The sequence below is a fragment of the Pieris brassicae genome, chromosome 5 (genome assembly GCF_905147105.1).
Source record: "Pieris brassicae chromosome 5, ilPieBrab1.1, whole genome shotgun sequence".
NCBI lineage: Eukaryota > Metazoa > Arthropoda > Insecta > Lepidoptera > Pieridae > Pieris > Pieris brassicae.
The window spans coordinates 4,905,607-4,930,022 of NC_059669.1; the positions used below are offsets into that span (position 1 = coordinate 4,905,607).

Consider the following 24,416-nt stretch of genomic DNA (forward strand, 5'->3'; position numbering starts at 1 on the left):
AAATAAACGCTTTCAATATTTTATGTATTATGGTTTTATTCATTAACAATAAAGTTTTAGAATTATCAACATTGAAATTAAAATGATTTTCTTTCTTTTATTAACAAATTATTCAAATAAATAAAAAAATTAGAAATCCGTAGGCAATGAGTTGAGAAATAACATCTTAGGTAACCGTTTGGATAATATTTAACTCCTTGGTTGGTCTTGCTTAATATGACACCAGCTTTCGAAAATCTCTCTGCTGGAACCGAAGACTGCTAACACACCAACCGTGTCAGTTGGAGATTTTACGTAAAATCTGATAGATACTGGGTAGTGTTTACCTTTTCAATAGCACATTTCAGAATTTTTGTTGTCTTTTTTATTCGTTGTAACCTTGTCCTGCTGAATATATATATTTTTTTACATTTTAATTATAGTGTTCAATTTAAATCTGAGCTTTTGTGAAATTAAGAGGTTTTAAAATCCGTTAAAATAATAAAAATAAATGGTTTAAATATATTATATAATAAATATATTATATATAATTATATAATAGCTCTTCAAAGCATCGGTATCGCATTGTAAACATCGAATATCCCTAATTCGGGTTATATCGAATATTCGTTCACATCCCTAGATCAAGTAGAGGATTTCATTGTTTCGATTTCTGAATTTTGTGGCAAATAGCAATACGCTCTGCGTGAAACTATTTTTAAAAATAAATTTGATTACTTCATAATTTACTTAACTACGTCCTAAGAAATATATTCAATAGCTCCCAAACCTTATTATAAAAATGACAACTAAGGTTGTGAAATATGTTGGCCGCACGACCGATTTCAAAGGGAAAACATTATGGGAAATAGTCGGAAGCTTAAAAATCTTTGGAGTAGGAAGACTTATAGTACGCCAGGTTTTTAATAGGTACCCTGAACCCAGTTTTATGAAAATTGTCAAAGTAGAAACTTGTCCTGATGAGGTAAGATGGAATCCACTAATAGATTCTAACCATGGAGCCCTAATATTATCAGTATCCTAAATGTCGTGTTCATGTTATGTTGGCAATATTTAATTAACTTAAAGTTCAGATTTATCTACTTCACATTGTTAATAACTTATAACCTAAACTTTATATAACCCCAGTTAATTTTGTTACGAAATATGTTTTAGGAGAGACGAAGAGTCCGTGTATGGGTTGAAAAAACTTTTAGAGGAAGAAAATTGCCAGAGATTACAGAAATTTATCGAACATCATATAAACCTGATTATCAATTGATATCTAAAGATGAGGAGCAAGAATTAAACAAGAGGCTTACTAATGAATACAATTACCCTGATGTTATATTGCCTAATACTATTGAAATGCCACCTCTAATGAAAAAGTTTATTGTTCGAGATCATGAAAAGAAAGGTTTACAGGTATGTTAAATTACAGGAAAAGAATACGATCCTGAGTTCAATTGTTGTTCTAAATGTATGCCATGACCCAAAGCTATATTCTCCCTTTCTAACTATTTATATATATAACTGTTGATCTACCAGCTATGGTAGTTATGGTTATGGTATGTTATGTTGACAATTGAAACTTGACACTGTAGGTAACATAAAAAAATAATATTAGCAAGCCTTCTGACAATAAAGCAGCATAAAATCATACCTAACATTAGAGGAGCCTGCCTCTTTACTTTCTATTTAAAAAGGGGCATGTTGTCTTTTTTTTAATTATAACTAAATATAGTTTTAGAAACTCGATTTAAATGCCTGAATATTCATATAATAATAACTTGATGGTTATTTTCAGACCTTAAAAGAATTTATTATGCCACTAAGCTACAAGCATAGCCCTAACAGAGTGACAAGGATAGCAAAGGGTGACGAAAAGCCTACCATCCAGTTTGGCATGGGCTTAGGAAAACCCATAAGTCCATCACTTTATAAAGGAGTTCCCTTAGAGTAGTTCACGCTTAAAGATATGTGAGGGAAATGGATGCAGAAATGGATTTTATTTTGACTAATGTTCTGAATATAGAAAAGCTTTATATCCTATAAGTTTTTATTTGAAAGAAGGTATGATATTAAATATTAATCTAAAACACCTTGTCTACTATGCACTTGTTACTATGTTCATAAGTCCCTAATTTTTGTTTCGATCTGTTTAGTTAAAATAAAATCCTACTTTTACATCAACATAGTTTTAGCTACTGCTTTAAATTTAGTAATTATTTGGTAGATATTTAAATAAACTGTTTTATTGACATAAATGTTCAATTATTTTTATGAAATGTTTGCAACGATGCAAACTTTTTAGCCAAAAATGGATTGGTTTCCATCTCGGGAAGGTTTTGTTCAATGTTGAGTTTCTGAAAATTTAAGAAATATTAAATCAAGTCTCAGTAACTGTTCATTAAGATAATTAGTTAATCTACTATCTAACTTTAAAATGCATCTAGAAATCATACACCTAGGAGTCTTCAAGTAATGGGAATATCACATTGTTATAAACCGGCAACATGCTGCACCTGTGTATGGGTAGCGGTATATTAAACTATCAAAATATCAAAATCATATAATAATGCAAATCAACAAAAAAGAATTTACTATTTGGAATTTTTCGATAGGCTTTTCCGATTGAAGTTCATTTATTTCTAAATAAAACATCTGTTTGTTTATTTTACGTTTAAATAATCATCAAAGCTACGAAATGGGAAACGAAAGCCCTGTTTATGTCTAGTATAGGTCATTACCTCACTATTAGTTTCAAATACTTGTAAAATACTTTTGAGTCTTATACTATAACATTTTTAATGTCAATTTCCTCTACGAGGTAGTTCCTTTACTGAACGAGCGAATATTAATTTCGAAGTACAAAGAAAATTACTTTGGTGTACAGACGTGATTCAAACGCACGACTTCAGGATTGAGAGGCGCTCGCTCAAGCCAATAGGCCAACATTGATCACAATTGGCTAGTAATTTAACAAATAACTTTTATAACTAATACTCTTTACTAGGTTTAAAATATAACTTACTCTCCAGAAATCACGCATTTCCTGTACATCGTCCTCTCTCTGTACAAAGTACTGACGGACAGTCTTTTGTATGAGCGTAGCTGCATAATCCTCAGGCCATAACCACGATTTGGGGTAGTATGGACGTGGCCTAATTAACAATTTATAAAAAAGAACCTAGTGTATAAAAAATATTATTACCCTAATATATATTTAGGTCCGTTTTTACGTGTGTTACTTAATATTGTTCGTAGAAGAGTCGTAAAGTATATTTTCATTATTTACATTTTACGCAGTACTGTCTTTCGACTTTGATAAATACACAAAAATTTTACATATACATAATTCTAGAAAAACATGTACTTCTCTTGAAGCTGTTTTCGAACCCATGGCATGTTGAATAGATGACATTTTCTTGACAAACGATCGGGATATCTTGGATTATTATTCCACAGAAACTAAAATATTGAATTTGTTTTTACACTAAAGCTTACATTACCATTTATGAATAATAATAATAGCTGCGAGCAATAATTTCTTATCTCAATATAATATATGTACTATGTTTGTGAATATAATAAGCATTATTATGGATTTGGTTTATAAATTTTATGTTGTTATTGGCGCGGTAAAAGAACATGGGTTGCCGCCTTATTAGAGTGCCATCTATTGACTGTAGTTCAAGTGCCGCCGCTTCCTTAAAAAGTATTTACTTAACACATTCATTAATGCTAGTAAGAAGAATCAGATGGCACCTGGTGCCACGCTTGAGCAACCGCCAGTACGGCTTTATGCCCTAGCGCGGCACCGAGGACGCCCTCTATACCGCATTGAGCCATATTAGCAAACTTCAAAAAAAGAAAATCATAGCTGTGATATCGCTCGGCATAGAGGGCGCCTTCGACAGTGCCTGGTGGCCTCAAATACTGGTTCGACTGGTGGAAGAGGAATGTCCTGCAAACATAACAAAAATTATGAACAGTTATCTACAGCACAGGAGCATCATCCTAAATCACGCAGGCCATAAAATCTTCATAAGAACAAGCAAAGGATGCGTGCAAGGCTCCATAGCCGGGCCTACGCTCTGGATGATCGACCCTCTTTTGAAGATGATAGATGATGAGCAGGTTAAGGCTCAAGCGTTTGCAGATGATGTCCTGCTTATGATAGATGGAGACACGAGAGAGGAGGTATCTAAAATAGCCAATTCTATACTGGATCTTGTGTATAAGTGGGGGGAGAGGGGCAAGCTTAGGTTTGCGCCTCACAAAACCAATGCGATGGTGGTGACACGTAAACGTAAGTTTGACAACCCCCGCCTCACGATGAATAAAGTCCCAATATAAGGATCCTACAAACATTCACCCACCCAAACCTCACATTTCGGACCTCACATGGCGCAGATCCTGACTGGCCATGGGGCTTTTGGACACTATTTACACAGACTCAAACTGAAGACGAGCCCCGTGTGTGACTGTGACGACAGAACCGACCAAACAACATTCCTTGTTGACTGTGCAACATTCGGAAGGGCAATGTGCGATCTGGAGCTCGAGACTGGCATCAGGATATCCCGGGATGGGCTATCAGACATGTTGCTTAGGCACAGATCGCAGCTGGAAAAATTCTGCGGCAAGATTGTCAAACATGTCACTGACTGTTAATGTCAGCACGAGACGTAACGCGGGCTCCGACTCGCCCATAAATATCATGACGATATTTCCGGAGCAGTTGTCACCCGGGCCCGGCGAAGAACGCCAACCCCTAAGTTAATAATGTCCCTTTTTAAGAAAGGGGAGACTTCGACACTCCCCTGCTACCTAGCTACTCGGTCACATATCTGACTGACTGCGTGCCCGATAGGCTAGTACGTAGGGGTCCTTATTAAAAAAAACACATTCATTATCATATATAAGACAGCAGCTTAGTAAATCTATATATATATATATATATATATATAAAAATGAATTGCTGTTCGTTAGTCTCACTAAAACTCGAGAACGGCTGAACGGATTTATCTTATCTTAGTCTTGAAATGTTCGTGGAGGTCTAGGGAAGGTTTTCAGGGCGAGAAAAAATCGAATAATTTCCGGGAAAACCCTAAAAACAGCCCTTTTCTATTTACCATACAAACGTTTTGTAAATGAAAAGTAGAGTCAATTTAAACTTTATTGCTATTCAATAAAGTTCATATTAAATTACAAACACTCACTGTTGTCTAAGCAATATCGCGTACCGAAACACAAGTGATAATATCGCAAACCCGACCAAATTGAATAGTCAAAAAATGTGAGAGCTATGGATCATTAGTACTGATTTTTAATTTGATTGGCTTCGCGATATTATTTCTTTTATTTTAGTTTCGGTACGCGACATGAAATGGATATGTTTTCACGTCATTACATATACACATACACATACACTGTCAAACAAATGGCGTTAAAAAAAGATTTAATTTTTGAATTATTTATTTAATATCCCTATGTGAGCAAAATTATTTAAATACATACTAATAGGAAAATATATCAATGAGGCACACAATTTTTAAATATTTGTCACTTTTAGGTTCCCACTATCCTTTTAGATTATCTTCCAATCAGGTTTGAACACTAAGTTCGCCTCTTAGTTTGAAGCCCTCTAGCAGACATCCCAGTCGGGGATTTTTAGTGGGTCACAGAAGAGTGGCCAAAGTTCGTGGAAGCGAAGATACTTTGGTCACCCGAGCTGAACCTCACACATCGCCCTATAATCAGATTTTTTTGCGCCGACTTTAAAATTGGTAGGAACAAAAAACTGCCACATTTCAAATCTTTTTGACAGAACGAAGTCCGTCGGGTCCGTTAGTATGTTTTAAATTGCTTATTGTTTTGTGTACATAACTTATTTTATTCTAGTGATGTGTATCAAACCGTTAGTTTACCAGGAATTAAATACTACGCTATAATTTACACTTAAAATTAATCTCTCCAATTAATTAAGATGATAAGACGAAGATACTACTCATTACAATTTTAAAAAAATATATTTCTGAATCACCTGAGCAATATTGTCAATGCCATTAAAAAAACATTTTTGTATTTTTAGCGCTTCCCATATTTTAGCTTTATTAAGTGTTTCCTCCAATGCTGGTATTAAATACACAAATACTTGATCTTTTATGTAATCTGTTTCGGTTCCTGTGATATTTCAAGTCATGATTAATATAATCTCTAATAGGTAATATGTTATGGGCTCACTTATGTATATTTTTCTTTTTTGGTAGTCGTCAAGAGTGAATGCTGACTCTGGATACATTTTTAAAATTCCCGCGACTCAATATTATTATTTATCATTTAAGCAGTGATGTAACAATAGGGTGGCAGGGCTGGCAAAATGCTACGGGCCCCCGTCAAAACCGGGCCCATGCCCAAGAGGCCGCGAGCTCAAAAAATTGTTATTTTTATTTCATTGTAAATGTATGCAGGTTTCCTCACGATTCCTTCACCGAAAAGCTAGCGAATAGGTGACGAATGCATTGAAATATTATGTTCTATGGATGAATGCAATACTTATTGGGCTAGCGTGGGGACTACAAACCATTCCCTCTCGCCTAAGAGAGTAGTTTTTCTTGTGGCATAAGTGGGACATATACGACGTGTAATTGAGTACGCTGAAAATCTCGAAGTTTATTAAAATTAAACTGAGTACAACGTGACGATTTTGACTGATAGGGCCCCATCAAAAGAAGTTTCCACGGGCCCCAGATGGTATAGTTACGCCACTGAATATATATATAAATATATATATAAGATTTCAGATTTAGAATGTAATCTAGGTGTAGGGGGTGTCATTTAATAGAAATATTTTAATTTATGATTTATTAAGTTGCTGTACTGACTCAAATATTGTGTGCTACACGGATCATAGGTATAAACACCGGTAATTCTTAACTTCCGAACAGTGTTTAAAAGGAAGGCAATATAATATAGAAGTATATTAGTAGTAGCAATAGATTTGCACTTTGTAAAAACTGGAAATTTACAGTAGGTTGTTAAAAAGAACTTGATGTATTCTCTGCAAAACGTCAACAGAGAAACCTGTTTCTATGGTAATCACATGAACGATGCGACGAATGGAGTTCTAAAAAGAACTCCATGAAATGACGGGCCAACCAAGGGTTTTTGTAATTGGGAAGATTTCATAGGAAAACCGACAGAATGTACTTGTTACTGCGGAGACTGATGCCCGTAAACATTAAGTTTCATAAATCACTAATAAAACGGTAGTAAGAAACTTACTAAGAAAAGGCTGTTTTATTATGGGCTCTTTTTTGCTTTCTCGGCTATCTTCTATTTCTTGTAACTCCTTCTCTCTCTCTCTAACTATAAGATTCCAATTTGCTTTATTGACCCTCTTTATAAGTACAGGAAACTCAATTTCCGAGCATGGTAAAGAATCGGGTAGAGTAAAAGTGGCAGCATTGTCGCTCGCCTCACTAGTAGGCCCTTTATCTTTGGTTTTCTTGCGATCTGTTGTTTTTCCCGCCATTATTATAATTATTTTGTGTTCGCTAAAATATAACGTAGCTATTGCACCTTAAAATTCGATTAAACGAAACTTTGTTTTATATGTTTTTGAATTATACTTCATTATGTATTGATAGATGTCAAGATGTCTTTTGTATTTTTACAAATAATGTGTTATGTTAAAATTAAATTCTGGTATTTCTGTCTTAACTGTTTTATGAAATTTTAGATATTTTAAGAGGCACTGTACCACAGTAGATAGTTAATACTAAGTTCGGACCTAATTCATAATAGTTGTGAAAAACGCCATCTAAGATTTATTGTACTTACTATTGTGGTACTTTTTTCTTTGACGTATTATTCATACATAGTAGTTTTCGGTCTCGCCGAAATAATAATAGGTGTAGCGTTGTAACATAGGTCCGTTTCTTGTAGTTGACATTATATTATAAATAACACAAAATCGTACGTTTTTAAGTAAATTAAAAAAAAGCAAACTAAGTAATGAGAAAGATTTTTAATACAAAATAATTATAAAATTAACTGCACAAGCATTTACTTACATCTTTGGACATTATTGTCCAAAGAAACATAATAAATTAAGTTTTAAATTACAATAAATTACACTGTACTTATCATATTGCTTTGACAAAATTTCACCTCAACGGTGAATGTTGGGTCAGTACTTAATAGGGAGAATATTTCCCTGTGATTTGTGAGATCCAATCTAAGTAATGAGCAACTTTAACATAAACGCCAGGTACGCCGGGTTGACCGCAACCAATTCCCCAAGACACTACTCCAACCAGTTGCCAAGTGCCTCCACGTTCACAAACTAAAGGACCGCCACCATCACCCTTGCATGCATCCTTTCCCTCCTCGCCTCCAGCGCAAACAAATCCTGGATTTAACTCGTAGTTATATCCTAATCTTGTTTGCCTCAGTTGCTGTTGGCAAACGCCATGAGATAGTATCGGCACATCAACTTCCTTAAGAATGTTTTGGTACTTTCCATTTGAACCAAAGGCATCTTTACCCCATCCAGTTGTCCAGCATCTTTGCCCGGAGAAGTCGGTGTATTTATCAGGTAAACAAGCTGGGCTGATGTGTGGATATTTAGTCCATTCAACAGGGTGGTCCAGTTTTAAGACAGCCAAGTCGTTATCTAAAGTTCCAGCGTAATATTGAGGGTGTACGTGGACAGATATGACATCTCGTTCAATATAGGGGTAGAATTCTACATCGTGGTTCACATCCCATTCTCCAAGACGCACGCGTAGGTCGAATCCTTTGTGTCTGAAAACAAAAGAAGATGTCAGATTTCATTACAATCTCAAGTCTTCAGTGGTTTGTTAGAATATATTGTTATATAATTTAATATTACGTTCAAATGGTAGATACATAATAATATATTACATTACATACAGTAATAGTATTAAATCATTTTTAGTTAGTATTGCGTTAAATTTGCTGAAAATAAACTTACGATTTGATACAATGGGCGGCAGTCATGATGTGAAGTCCATCGATCAAGGTACCACCACAGACATATACAGATTCTTTGGGGTCCTTTTTGAGAATAGCTGCTTGCCATGGATATTCGCCGAATTCACTGTCTCCGTCTACGTATGCTGGTGTCTTGATTCTTCCATTGATTCCTTGCGAGTGTCGAAGGCCACATTGACCACGGTTTGAAGCTTGGGGACGATGCGGTCTTCTACAACAAACTTGGTTGGAACCGCATTGTTGAATTTGATTGTGGCCGAAATATCCTTGTCGCTGTAATAAAAAAGACAGATTAATATATAATTGTTTGTACTCATATAATGTTATAAAACACTTAAACTATGTTAAACAATTAATCATATATGGAGGTTTTACCTCTTCTATAATTTCAGTCATATTTTCACTGTTTATGGCTCTCTTCTTTCGACTCTCGGGAAAACGAATCGTTTGTTCTCCCCGGTTTGCCCCGTTAAGGTGGGATGAAGGTATTTTAAAGGAGCGGGAGTATGCGAAACGGCCAGCATAATTATTATTATTATCGTCGTTTATAAAATGAGTACCATTAGCAGACCTCGCAAAGCCGTAATTGGCATTATTATAGTCACTTTCATCGTGGTTGATATTGTCATCATCATAATAATCCTCATTACCGGAAGGAATGCCCGGTGCATTGTATGGGTGAACGCGATAGTGATTGGGATAATGGCCGATTTGAGGTGAGTATAAAGGAGGTTCAGCATAATGAGAATCATACTGAGGAACAAAATTATGCGGAGGATGAGGATAAGGTTGTGGGTGATGATTAAAATTATGATAGGGATTATTATAATGATGATAATGTTCGTGCTTGTTTAAAAGGTAATGTTTCTTCTCATTAAACAGATGTCCAAGCTTATTAACTACATGTTCATTAGGTGTAACATGCAAATTGACAAATGGCTTCACAATCTTTTCGCCATAATCATTTTTTGTTACTTGTACAGCTAATAATGGATTAACTGAAAGTAATCCTAAGTTTATTCCACCGCCATTTAGTGCCGGTCCATAAGGATTTTGTATAGGGTTTGCATTGAAAGGGTTGACAGGATAACTGTGGGAAGGCTGGGGCAACCCAAACGAGACACCAAACGTGGGCTGCACTTGTTTGTTGTTATTACCACCATTGCCGCCATAGCCAGCGAGTCCAAGGAGGCGCTGTAGTAACAATTCAGTACTCCAATAAAAGTTTTCTTTTTTAAGAATATTGTTAATTTCTAGTAAATGAGTTAATTTATTTCTTGATTAATTTGACAATGAGTTTTGGTTTATTAATTACAGAATGGTTACCCCAGTCTTCGCTTTCATTGTTTTATAGGGATATGAGGCTAAGGAAATTTGAATAGGACAAAAGCATGGCTGAAATTAACATTAAAATCAAGTAAATAAGCTTACCGGTTCAATTTCCTTAGCTGGTTCCTCGGCTTTATCAGATTTAACTTCGCGTTTTTGAATATTCTTAACTTCAGTGTCGTTTTGTTTTGAGGTTTCGAATTCAGTTGTAACGTTTGAAATGTCACTTTGATCTTCAGTCAAAGCCAAAATCTCACTGCCTTTGTTGCGTGGATCAATTGGTAGGTATAGGTCATCTCTACGTCCGATCACTTCTTGACTTGGGCACTGATCGTAGTTAACACATACGCATTCGAAACCTTGGGCTTTACCGGTTTGATAGTTCTCTTGATATAAATTGTTTTGTCCTAGCCCTTGACTGTAACCATTGTTAGCTGAACCTACGTGCAACTCCTTTTTATAAAACTCTGAATTTTGAGAGCCATAGGATCCTAATGAGTTTCCGTACTTTTGATCATCGAACGCATTGTTCTGGAATTGATTGGGCAGATTCTGTCCCTGAATATTTCCGTTTTCCCTGTTATAGTTATTGTGTCCAAATTGAGAGCCATAAATAGTATCACTTTCATATACTGGTTTGACTTGATTAAATCCTCCTGTCATTGGTTTAAAGCCACCAGCGTTCAAGGTACTAAAATCTGATCCGGAGGCTGTTATGATGCCTGAATTTTCTTGATTATGAATTTGGGAAGCTAAGTGACCCACTGACCCTACTGGAATTGCTACTGGTTTTATAATAACTTTTGGATCTTTTGCTGCATCATCGTGCACGTAGTGATGGTGTATGTGCTGTTGAACAACGGACTCAGTCTTCAAATTAGTTTGCTGAGAGGATGGCTTATTGTATAGGGGTTTAGGGCTTTCATATGTGTATGGACCGTCATTTCCAAAGGCTGGCTGTTTAGTAACGTAATTAAAGTCGTTTCCGTACGCGCCACTATTTTGAGAAAATTGGAATGCATTGTTGGCCGTTCCATATTTATCGGCAAAGCCAGGTCGGTTATTACCATATGTTGGCCTTTTAGATGGGTATCGCTGAGGTCGTGGAGGGTATGGCATAGGTTTGGGAGGCCCATAAGCCCTTGGTGGACCACGAATAGCGATTGAGGCAACGGGTTTTCCAATAGGTTTTATATCGACAGGTTGAGCATAAATGAGTTCATCTGGCGAAACGTAAGTTCGTTTTTCTTGTGTATCTTCATCTTCACACTGTAACAATAAAAACATATATTAAACTCTAATAGGCATTGACTGAATGAATTATTATATTTGGATTTGATTATTTGCATCTAAAACTTACTTGTATAAGGCCTAGCGTACAAAGTCTTCCCTTAATTAAATTTCTTGCTTCGGTGTCATCGCCTGCATCTAAAGCTTCTTTAATAGTAGGGTCACTATATACGTCATCAAATCCACTTAGACTTCTTCCCTGTTTGTTGCTAACCAATTCATCAACAATACCATCAAGAACAGTTCCATCGCCATTTTTGTCTTCCGCCTCGCTGATCTCTTCACCCTGTAAGAGTTCCGTTGATTTGGGCTTCGAATCTACATCTTTGTTTGTATCGTCATTATTCCAAGACCATTCAGCGGATGTACTTGCTATCGTAACTAAAAGTACGCCACATATAGTAAACCACCGCATTATCTGTAATAAAAACGTGAGAGCTTAATTTAAATATTATCAATACATATGAAGTAAAAACGATGACGAAACTAGTAGGTAGAGGATCACTTTTACTTTTGCGGACAAAGATTATATAAGCTTCCATAACGTCAATGCTCCGTTATGACTGTGTGCGGCGATGCGAAAGCACACTCTCATGTTGTCTTTTAAGTCAAATTTTTATGTATTCATCATACACAAAAATTATTTTGCAGTTTATATATAAAGAACTTCTTTTAAATAAACGTAAATCAAAGTTGTTCCCTTCTAGACTTTGTTTTATTAGATTTGAGTTTAACTATAATAAAAATAACATCAGTTACAGTTTTATTAGAACCTCTCAGTCATAATTAGGTCATGACTTGTTTATGTTATGAAAGAAAGCGTTAATGGTGTCAATGTCAACAAAAAACCGGTAAAACTTCATCAGTAAGAGTAGCACGTCCGAAATATGCGTCATGAACTCTCGTAACTTTCTGATGTAATATCAAACTAGAGTCTGTTTATGTAATTCGTTGCATTATACAATTTAGTGATTTTATATTTGTAAATATTGTCAAATAAAGTAATTAAACAGTAAAAGTGCGAATTCAATGGAAAACGAGTGTGGATGGGAACAACTTTCGCAGGAGAAGAATAAGATATTTTAAGTGTTAGATCTTGATTTGTTGTATCCTGTTATTGTTCGTGGTCTGTTAAAAAGTGAAAGCGCTAAATGTTTAATGCGTGGTACTTTTGGTTTTGAACAAGTTATTTCAAATGAAATTACATATTTTTTAAAGATATTTAAAACAGCTATTTGTTTTATATGTATTATTGTAAGATTGTAAAAAATATAGAAAGTGTTAAATTGGGTTAATTTCAAGCACTTTGTTCCATATAAAATTAAAACTATTGATACACACGCACTGAAACTTACATATTATGTTGTTACACTTTATAACACTAATAAGTATTTACTGTGTTTTCACAACTTCACTGATGCTTAGCTTGCGTTCGAATGACGGTTTCATCTACCACCACAACGCTTTATAGTTCTACCAACGCAAAGATGCATGCGCTCCGATTTTGTAAGATGATCGACGCAGGCTTGTACCACTAAATAAAACTTACGTTTAAATGTGACTGCATGTTGGTAAATAGCGATTTTAAAGCGACACTTCAAAACACCAAATCGCGACTTCAAAGATCTTGGTACAGAGTATGACGTAGATGTCGTTGATCAACCCTTGATTTCATTCATGATTTCTGACTAGACGTTAGGCAATAGGGATATCCACAAAGGTCAGGCGGATCTCGGAAATTTTATGTAGGTTGTTATATTTTAACCTACCTTAAGACTTATTTTTAATATCATAGAGTGTTGTAAATTACGCACCTCTTAAATTTTTCATTAAAATTTGAACTTTGTGTGTAATTTGTGTGTAAGGTACGAAGAAAAATACATAAAATCGCCTCTATATACAATATAGAAGTTCAAATTGCAGTTTATTAAATATCTCTGTTACTTTCGCCTTTCCACTATTAAACTTCTATTTTACGAATATGTGTATAATAACTATGTGCCCACGTCACACTTAGTCGATATATTTAGATTATAAAATTACTATAATCTAATTAATAATTTAAAATATAATCAAACGTGTTTAAGATTCTTATTATTAGGTGGTAAAGAAAAAAAGAAAAACGAAAGAAAGAATCGTGTTTTTACTTTTTTTTGTATAATATGGAATATCTTGTTATATTAGTTTTTCTGTATAGTCTTAACGAACGATTTTTTATTAACAAAAACTTAATACATGCTGATTATTGAGGCCTATGCTGTAATGTTACCTAATACCGCGTGTTTATGTCCTACCTTAATAGGTTATAATTGTATTAACCTACTTTCTCCTGACACATCTAAATGGAATAAGGATTATTAATCTATGATAACGTACATATTAACATATATACAAAAGTTACCATTGCAAAAGCGAAGCTCTAATTTCCATATTTTTTAAATACATTTTTGTTGTTAATGGGTATTGTTAAATTATGTGCTTCAAAGTCGTACTTGTAGTAGTAATTAACAAAAGATTTTATTCTTGATTTTTGCATTATTATTAAAAATAGTAGAGAATGTATATTGAGAATACTAGCTTCTTAGAGTTAAAATCATAAATAAAAACTGTTTCTATTATATCCGAATAGACAGAATAAGAGTTTGTTGTGTGTTGGTATGTATTTTCCATAGTAAAGACTTCAACGCGCATGTCAATTGTGTGAATTAGAGATATTTATACTATTCCAATGGATAAAATAAATCATATTATTAACTATTAGCGATGTAAACACATTTTTACTTTTATTCTAATACGTGCCATAAAGATTGCGCAGTTTTGGTTACAATGGTTACTATTTATTAATAAGTCTAAATTTTATATTGACGCCGTATAAGCCCTTTCGATAAACATCTTTTAACGTTCTCGGATTCAGTCATAATTTATGATGAACTCTTTTAGTGTGTACTATTTAGGTCACGGCTGCTTGTGGATAAAACCAGGATTTAATAGTGAAGACTTGCACAAGAGGGGCTTTCCAGTGCAACAGAAACCGGACCTGCGCGGGCGCAATACACGCTGACGTTGTTCTTTGCGCAACAGTTCGCTGAACCGTTCTACCGCCTACTCAGCTTGTTGAATACTTATGGTATTAAAGCATTGTACAATACAAACATGAATAATGTTGTGTCAAGGTCATATGTAGTTTGCAAAAGTACCGCCAGGAATAATGTATGTGACCTACATAGGATTTTCTTTTAGACTGAGTTTCAAAACCTTATTTGGAAAGACAGACTGTATTTCTAATGTGGAATGTGAAATTTGAAAAAAACTTAAACGTCACAGAATTGACATAAAAAATATTGACCTTGGCTAATGAAGATATATAGTCATTGATTAAAGTCCGCGATAGGAGTTTAAGGAGGCATTTACCACCAATATGGGGTTCCTATAAACCAAAATTTTTATGTAATTCATTCTAAATTTAAATTATATTTGATTTTTGTATTGTGTTGTAAATAGTAATTTTTACTTTAAAATATGGTAAAAATAATTATTTCATTTTCTAAATTCATTCAACAATTTCCACTTTAACTAAGCCGTTCAATAAACATCAAATATCTAGTGAATATGTTGTAACTATATCTCTGTTAATATAATAATCATGAACGTAATAATTTTATTTATTGTCAAAAACAGGTTATATAATTAAACATCCCAGGCATCTGATGTATCGAGAACTGTATATGTATTTCAGGACTTCCTAGGTTCGTGTATTGTGTAGCAATATGAAAGATTTAGTAATTTAATGAAATAAAATTAAATAATGAAAGAAATAAATTTGTGATAAAGTAAGTTAATTTTATATTTTCAATATTTAAGTATACAAAATTTAGTAGACTCTAAAACAAATTGAAAGAGAAACATGATTATTATTAAGGAACAGTCCACATAGGAAATAATTATAATTCACTTTAGTAAACTATAGTTATATAACAAATAATCACACAAAGCCACATTTCTTTTATGCTTTCTGCTTCAGTTGATGACACTAACGTAATGTTTGCGAAACTAGCAATATGTGTGTGTACCGTAAGTTTTCTTTTTTAAATAAAATAGGGGGCAAACGGGCAGGAGGCTCACCTGATGTTAAGTGATACCGCCGCCCATGGACACTCTCAAAGCCAGAGGGCTCGCGAGTGCGTTGCCGGCCTTTTAAGAATTTGTACGCTCTTTTCTTGAAGGACCCTAAGTCGAATTGGTTCGGAAATACTTCAGTGGGCAGCTGGAAATTATTGTGTATGTCATTTTAAGGACGTAAAAAGTAGCAATAATTCGAAATTATCTATTTGTATACTTAATGTACACTTATGTAAAAGTTATGCTTCTCTATTTACATTGCCTGCTAGTTCTCAAATCAAGGCCGTCAAAAGAACTAGAGGAACTGGCAAGAAATTTCGGCACCCTTAAATCGCTGAGGTTTTTTTTAAATGTTTGTTAAATAACCATTATATACCATATCATGCTCCTCATCATATGACAAAATAGTAATTGTAATTTAAAAAAAAAACAATTATAACTAATAAAATAAATACAGTTTTGCAAACAGTTATTGTAAACTAATATCGAAAATCTAACAGCATAAACAAATTTTTAATTTTGTCGTTTTGTTTTCGACTTTCATTAAAAAAAATACCTTTAGATTGTTCGATTTTTATTCGGAATTAGATTATTGATTGTAAGGTTCTCAACGAATCTTCGCTTAAAAACCGTATCTAATCTTCAAGTTACGGATGTGTCGTAATATTGCGGTACCGAATTTTTTTTGTTGTACTAAAATGCATAGGCATGATACGATGCAATGACCGGGTTGTTCCGGTCAATGTACACTTCATCAATGATTGTAATAAAATTATTTGTAATACGAACCCAATTATTTCTCAAATCTGAATTAGGAGGAAAAAATTAATAAAATGTTAGTAGTTCTTTAACGTTTTCAGGTTGTTTTTTCACTATTCCAAACATAAACAGATCGGAACAAAACAAAACAACATTTTCATATTATAACCAAAGGCGACACACTTAAAAGTGGATGAATTTTTTTGATTAAATTTGTTCTTACAATATTATATGTATATATCCTAAAACTTAAAAATACGAAAAAAGTATCCTCAAATTTTGCAGACAAAATTAAATAATAAAAATGTAGAAATAGAAAATACATAACAAGTAACGTAAATACAAAATTTTAATGCAATATTAAATGTAAACCTGAACTAAAACTCGCAAAACCTCATAAGGACAAAATAAAAAAGATTAGGATAAATAGGAAGACTTATGAAATACTTATAGCAATATATTCTTAGTAATAAAGTTAATTAATTTAAAACAATAATATCGATTCAATCTTAAACGTTTCTTGAAATTATTAAATTCGCGTTTGATCTAACAAAAAGTAGCAAATTTTGCTATTGCAAGTGATATTGGGGGTTTTCCGAACTGCACCTTAGTGTTGCAGTAACTGACTAGGGAGGTCAAACATTAAGAACAAAGTATACATAGAGTTGAATTAGATACTATTTCTCGAACTAAAACGTGTTTTTATAAATATTCTGATATTTGTTTGGATTTATGTTTCTGGTAATTATGGAGTAGTTGATTATTGTAGTTGGAAAATCTATATACTTAAAATTTTATTACATTTGTGTGGATTATTTATTTTCATCTTAATTCATAATACGATATTGTTTATTAAGTAGGTTGAGGGTTGGTTGTTCATTATATGTATAGACAGCGTTTGAAAATTACTAATAAATACTATTTAGTTCATATATTGAAATTTCTATAAGTGCATCAACAGTAAATATAACGTTGATGTAAAGCGTGCTTCCGAATAATTCTACCTAAAAACTTTACAGCACAAGGCTCAAAATCAGATATAGCTGAAATTATATAACTTATTTATTAAATACTAGCGGATCCGACAGGCGTTGTCCTGTCTTAACTATGAATATCGCTTTCGAATTGGAATATTTAACTAAAAATGCTTTTTGATATTATTCTTTGTTTGCTTTTCTGGCGTGTAATTAAATAGTTTTGTTGGTATTCCGACATGGGAACGGGCGACATATAACTGGCCATGTGAAAAACATGGGTTTTCAAGATTAGTGCCACAAACAATTAGCAATTGTATTTATTTTATTTGTATATGTTTTGAATTGAAAAGGCGCTATGCACTGGAAAAAATATCTATCTTAACAAAAGTCATGATTACTTAATATGGTGGTTAAATATTCTTACATTTTCTAATTTTCCGCGCAATTTTCTTTTTTTTTCTTTCATAAAAACCTTCTCCTGAGAATAACGAGACACCAAAAAAAGAATTAGTGAAATTGGTCCAGCCGTTCACGCGTGATGCCGTGACCAAGGGAAATAAGGATTCATTTTTATATATATAGATTACCCCACGAGTCTAATTATACGCAACAAAATATTGTAAAAAATTTGGTAAAAAAATAATATGCTTGTAAAACAAGTAATTTATATGTTTTAAAGATGAATGGCGACTCGCATATTTTTCTGTGCTGATTAAATTATTGATGTCCTACATTTGGTCGATTGTTTGACTGTACCAATGTTACGTATTGGGTTTCCCTAAGGTTCCCGACAAGGACTTAAGTTTACGTTCTGGATTAAAGTTTTTTCCACCAATTAAATAACTGATTAATATCATACAAGTCTCGGTATTGTTGTTCTTGAGAACAACATATCCACATTAATTAAAAGGGCATCCATGTGTCTAGTAGCTTGATAGTTAACGTTTTTGGAAAAGCTGATTTTTTCTGGGTTCGATTCTTGAAAGCAAGATGATATGATTACCAAAAATTACTAATTAAACAGCGTCCCCTACGTTTGATATGAATAATGAATTATATTTTAAACAAACATAAATTAAAAAAATAAAATAGTTTTGGCTAATGAAGAATATATTAAAAAAAAAAAAAAACGCTAATAAGTCAACTGTCAATAAATAAGTGTGTAAAATGCTATTGAAAGCTAGGTTTTAACGCCATCTAGTGGAATGTAAGATTACTAGCATAAAACTTGAATCTTTCAAGGAACAGTTCTTGTTTACAAATCGTGAAGTAAATATTCTTTGAACTTTAATATTTTTAAAAGTGTCGTATAAGATTACTAGATGGCAGGTATTTCAGTTTTAGCATTCGCTATGATAATTTAACTTAACGTTTTTAATATCGGAATTATTAACGCATATATATTATTTTCGATAAAGGAAGTTGTTACTTTCTATTATAGTTATTATATTGTGTGTTACAGTTCATCAGACGATAAATATTATAATATAATTTTTTTTAACAGTTATCTTCTATAAGGAAGAAGCCGTTTGTAAAATCTATGGATATTTCAAAAGACAAAATTGTTCAAAGAAAAATGCTTTTAACTGTTAGACAATTATACTTAATAGCAATATGCAGACTTTTTTGGAAACAAATACCCGACACACCACATCAAACACAACGCAAACCTATATATAAACAACCCAAAAAAGCACTTTCTTCGCCCAACGCTTTTTCTCCTTCCGAGGCCCATATTAAACCACTTCCTTAAAAACAAAATTATCACTAACATTACATACATTTACTAAAAATCTCAAAGAATATCTTGTCAACCTGTCCTATGCTGATGCAGAAAATATTCTTATGGTGCAAAAATAATTTAAATATAAATTTGTGTTATGTAGAAATCATAAGGGTAAATACAGTTTTTATGTTAAAAGAAAGAGACTGGCTGCCCACAACACAGGGAATCCTAGTTTTGGCAGTGCAATTTAATTTACCTTAATATGTATATATTGTGTTTAATAAAGTTTTTCTTTCTTTCTTTCAAGACTCCTTTAGATAAATAGTAGTGGATTCGAAGGAATAAAAATCGTGATTAACTTACTGGGAAATATTGATGGCATCAAGACATAATACAGGAGATTATAATCATAACTTTTGTTTTTAAACACATCATATTATCATGTCTTTTATAAATTTATTCCAAATACCATTTTTAATTGCGGATATTTTAATACGCCCTTAATAAATTACATTTAATGTAATAATTAAATGTCATGTATGCTGTTAGGAGATTTGTTGTTTCCATATAAGTTATGTAAAATTATTGATTGCCTTTAAGTGTTCCGTATATCGGATTTTTTTAGGTTTTTTCGTGATGATGTTAATTACTTTAAATATAATTTAAGTTACGTATCATCCACATTTCTAAAGGAATTAGGGCCCTTCAAGAAAAAAAGCGTATCAATTCGTAAAAGGCCGGCAACGCACTCGCGAGCCCTCTGACATTGAGAGTGTCCATGAACTAACATCAGATGAGTCTCCAGTCCGTTTGCCCTCTGTTCTACAAAAAAAAATTCACACTATCTATAAATATATACTCTTTCTAATATAATTATTATATATGTATTGAAATGCAGGTTTTTTTCCATATACACATCGACAATTCACCACAAGCAATGCACCACAAGTTTATACACAATCGAACTCTATACGAATTGGTTATAATTTTGAGAATACAGATCGCTAGAAAACCGATGATCAAGGACGCCCACATGTCCTATCTGCCTCAACTTTAATGTAAGGATGTAAAATAAATTAGTGGGTGTATAAATAGAGCGCTTCACCCGAATAACGTCAGTCTAGCAGATATTTTTGTGGTGATTTCAAAACAGAACACAGACCTCGCTCAAAATGAGATTTTTGGTGGTGTTCAGCGTTTTATTCGCTCTGTGTGCTGGTGCACCTAAAGACAAAAGATCAACGATCTTGGTCTCGGAGGCAGTTCAACCAGTAGTTGTATCACCGAACTTCTACACTGTACCTGCGGTTTCCCATTCATCCCGGTTCGACGGAAAAGTAGTTCCAGTAGTTTCTCAAGCCTACTATACGTCACCTATCGTTGAAAGCATTCCCGTAGTTGCTCCAGCCAGCGAGGTCAAATCCGTTGTCGTACCTGTAGAGAAGACATACGTTGGGGGCAGTGCTGTATCCCACCAGTCTAGAGTTGACGTAAAGTCATACCCAAGTATCGTGACGGAACACCTTGTTGCACCAGCAGTGGTCGAGACTGCTCCAAGCGTTGAAGATGCCCGCTCCGTTTACCTTACCCCAGCTGTCTACCAGGGTGCCTCTGCTGTCTCCCATCAATCTCGTGTGGACGTCAAGACCTCTCCAGCTGTAGTGTCACATCAATTCGTGTCTCCGGTCGTCAATGTTCACCCAGTCTACGCTTTTTAATTATGCATCTAAGCTAAAATAAAAATATCTACAAGAATTATATATTTTTATCTTTCGTTGCGGAAATAATTAAAAAATGTATTTTACGATTGCAGACGGTTTGCAATAATTCAGCGTTAGTAATTTGTCGAATGTGTGTCAAAATAATTAAAATTAACGAACTCTTTTAAGGTCAGAAAAATATATATTTTATTTCAAGATAATCATAATACTCAACGATTATTTTAATGTCCTATTTATTTCGGCTGAATTAATATTGAACTGCTAATATCAATTCACACTAAAACAGTCGATACTATACATACGTACGTACGTATACATTCGTACCAAAGTCCGCCTCAAGTTAAAAAAAACTATAAAATATGGATGTAAAACAGCACAGAACAAGGACGTTTACTTTCTCAAGATACTTTGACATTGCCCTTTCACTTGTTTATGATTAATGTATAAACAAATACTATATACACGGAAGTGCGTTTTAAAAGTTTTGTTTTTTGGCTTCCAATAGCCTATAATAAACTGTATTGTGTAGATAAAATTACCAACGTTGATTGTATATTAATATAATTGTTGATTTTTAATTTAGGTTCTATTAATACAAAAGTAGTCGATGCTCATTGTTAGTTTCATCTATATTCCTAAACACACGACCTCAAGTATTTTTGGTTTTATTATTTTTAATGAGTAACATTAATGTCGACAGATATTAGAAATAATATTGCCATAACTTTTCTAAAAATTACCATAACTTTTTATCAATTTCTCTAGGTTTAAAGAGATGAAAATCATACATAGTAGTAAATTTAGTGGCGCCAGAGTTCTGTGTGAGTTTAAGCTTCAAAATTAAATGCGTTTTTTTACCATTTTCATGGTTCTGCAATGAAACTTCTTTATCGGCGTTGGAAAAAAAATTACCGTCACATTTTTCGGTTACGCGATTTCTTGTCCCTGCTACGGTTGATTCGAAGAGATTCGAAGCCATTAATTGATACCAAAAATATATAATAACGATAGCAATGATAGTAATACATCTATTACAATTAATGAAATTCTGTAATAATCTTAGTAATAATAAGGTAAAATGAAATAATTGTATTATTTGTATTCATGTCAATGATAGTAAAACCCTTTTGTTAAACTTTATCTAATTTAGCTTTATTTAACCAATTTCTGTAAGCATATAGTAGATTATTTTTCGAAAAATAAGGTCATAAAGAAGTTGCACTTCTTATGTGTGTACAGATGGACAGATCCACGAATTGACAGATTCATTTCGTTGTTTTTTTACAATGTTAGCCTTCTCCGATAAAGTGTTAATTGTGCTATGTGTATAGACAGAAAAATGTATTGGTCTACAACCGGGATTGGAAGCACAACCTCTGTGTTTTGAGGCGCACACTTGAACAACTAGTCTAACACTGCTAAGATGATAAGGATACAATGTTAGTTATTTTATTTACAGTTCCAAAAATATATTTATATATTTTTTATCGAATATTTAAGCTCTACTAAAACTAGTAATTAGGTAATACAAATATTGTCGTAACATTTTTCTAGGGTTATCCGTAGTTATTTCTATGGAACAGATCACTCATATAACAATGGTATTGTGAATATTGTCTATTGCTACATTATTATGAACGTGTATTATAAAACTCGGTTTTCTGGCAGCGTAACAATAACATGGAAGAATCACAATTTTTTAGTATTAAACAGACGGTGACAGTTTAAATATTGCATTGAATTAATGTATTATTAAGGCGAGTACAAAAAATCTTTACTTGGTGAAATAGTACTTTACTTTTACGTGTTTCTACTATAAAGGCTTAGTTTTTTTTAATGTAAACATCAAACAGCGCATCAAACATATATCTACGACATAATATTTCCTTAAAATGTATGACCGACATTGAATGTAACAAGGTCGGTTATTTCATTGATACTTAACTTTGTTCTAAGACTGAAAACTTTTTAATTACGCACGGTCAGTATAAATACCCTTGGTACTGCGCCAAATTTATCAGTCGGCCGTGCACGGTTTGAAGTGATCTACTTAGTTCGTCAGCAAAAAAACACAGACCACGTTCATTATGCAATCGCTGGTGGTGTTATTCGCTCTCGCCTCCGTGGCATGCGGCTCTTACATCCCTCTGGCCCAGCCAGCATACCATCCCGCACTTGTGCTGGACCCTCACGGTCGGCCATTGGATACCGCCGAAGTGATTCACGCTCGTGCCGCTCACCTGCAGGCTAAGGCTCTGGAGCCACACGCAGCCGTCGCAGTCGCTCCTTTGGCAGTCGCCCACTCCGTGCTCGCCGCTCCCGCCGCCGTGTCTCACCAGTCCCGCGTTGATGTCCGCACCAGCCCCGCCGTCTACGCTCATGCCGCTCCCGTAGCCGTAGCTGCTCACGGTGCATACTCTGCACCTCTCCTCGGTCACTCCGCCTTGGGCTACGCCGGCCATGGACACTACTTGGCCAAGCGTTCTCTGGGACACATCGCCTACAGCGCCCCCATCGCTGTCCACGCCGTCCACGCTGCTCCCGCTGCCGTATCTCACCAGTCCCGTGTGGATGTTGTGTCCAGCCCAGCTTACGTATCACACGCCTACGCCGCCCCTGTGGTCGCCCATGCTGCCCCAGTCGCCATTGCCCCTGCTGCAGTCTCCCATCAGTCCCGCGTTGACGTGCGCACCAGCCCCGCTGTTGTGTCCACCGTTGTCGCTGCTCCCGTAGCGCATTCTGCTGTCTACGCCGCTCCCCTCGCGCATTCTGCCGTGTACGCTGCCCCATTAGCGCATGGTGCCGGACATTACGCTCATGCCTGGTAATTTAGCGAAAACTGACGAATTCTCTATACTAATATAAATATTTATAAAAAAAATATAAAAATAATGAAAATAATATGTAATCTTTTAATATCCTTTGTTACACCCTCCGCAAACATTATTGTAAAGATTAAAACATGCTTTAAAACACGTATTGCATAATAATATTATATAATATTACACATGTCCAACACATGTGTAATATTTTTATCTGTCATAGCATTGCTTTACGATGCGTAAATATTTTATGGAGAGCCTTTTATTCAGAGAATATTTATATAAATAACAGAAGCCAAATAATAATAGTTAAAATGTAGAATAACGATGACGAATATAGAAAGGACAAATGTAGTCAGTAATTTTTTTTTTATTTAGGTTCACTAATAAATGTTATAATACCATTTGAAAATTATCTTAGTAGTAAAAATACAATTAACATATAATAAGACTTGAAAAATCAAACTTTTAAATAGGTTATATTTTTTTAAAATAAGGTTAATAAGATGAACCTAATAAAATATTTGTAAGACACAAGTAATTTTACGGAACTTGATAACTTACGGCAGAAAATGTCTGGCCTCGGATAAAAGTAAAATTAAGACATGGACAGTTAATTCTTCATTGAAATAATCAAGATTAATTTAATTCTTTTTATAATCTGTGGTTT

General features: G+C 34.0%; 4 protein-coding genes across 4 annotated transcripts; 2 read left to right on the forward strand and 2 right to left on the reverse strand.

Annotated features, from left to right (window-relative positions):
- Positions 1 to 621: 621 nt before the first annotated feature.
- LOC123710366 lies at positions 622 to 2,026 on the forward strand. Its single transcript, XM_045662201.1, has 3 exons — positions 622 to 964; positions 1,156 to 1,404; positions 1,787 to 2,026. The coding sequence occupies exons 1-3, from the start codon at positions 782 to 784 to the stop codon at positions 1,940 to 1,942; spliced, it is 588 nt and encodes a 195-aa protein (XP_045518157.1). The 5' UTR covers positions 622 to 781; the 3' UTR covers positions 1,943 to 2,026.
- Positions 2,027 to 2,071: 45 nt separating this feature from the next.
- Positions 2,072 to 7,602, reverse strand: LOC123710365. The gene is made up of 5 exons (XM_045662200.1): positions 7,270 to 7,602; positions 6,029 to 6,168; positions 3,356 to 3,450; positions 3,014 to 3,143; positions 2,072 to 2,345 (listed from the first exon to the last, which is right to left on the reverse strand). The coding sequence occupies exons 1-5, from the start codon at positions 7,517 to 7,519 to the stop codon at positions 2,250 to 2,252; spliced, it is 711 nt and encodes a 236-aa protein (XP_045518156.1). The 5' UTR covers positions 7,520 to 7,602; the 3' UTR covers positions 2,072 to 2,249.
- A 574-nt stretch (positions 7,603 to 8,176) lies between these two features.
- LOC123709724 lies at positions 8,177 to 13,037 on the reverse strand. The gene is made up of 5 exons (XM_045661247.1): positions 12,978 to 13,037; positions 11,693 to 12,040; positions 10,435 to 11,601; positions 8,984 to 9,276; positions 8,177 to 8,793 (listed from the first exon to the last, which is right to left on the reverse strand). Exons 2-5 carry the CDS (start codon positions 12,035 to 12,037, stop codon positions 8,184 to 8,186), a joined length of 2,415 nt encoding a protein of 804 aa, XP_045517203.1. The 5' UTR covers positions 12,038 to 12,040; positions 12,978 to 13,037; the 3' UTR covers positions 8,177 to 8,183.
- A 9,915-nt stretch (positions 13,038 to 22,952) lies between these two features.
- LOC123709315 (cuticle protein 16.5-like) lies at positions 22,953 to 23,819 on the forward strand. Its single transcript, XM_045660539.1, has one exon. It carries the CDS (start codon positions 23,012 to 23,014, stop codon positions 23,750 to 23,752), a length of 741 nt encoding a protein of 246 aa, XP_045516495.1. The 5' UTR covers positions 22,953 to 23,011; the 3' UTR covers positions 23,753 to 23,819.
- Positions 23,820 to 24,416: the final 597 nt, after the last annotated feature.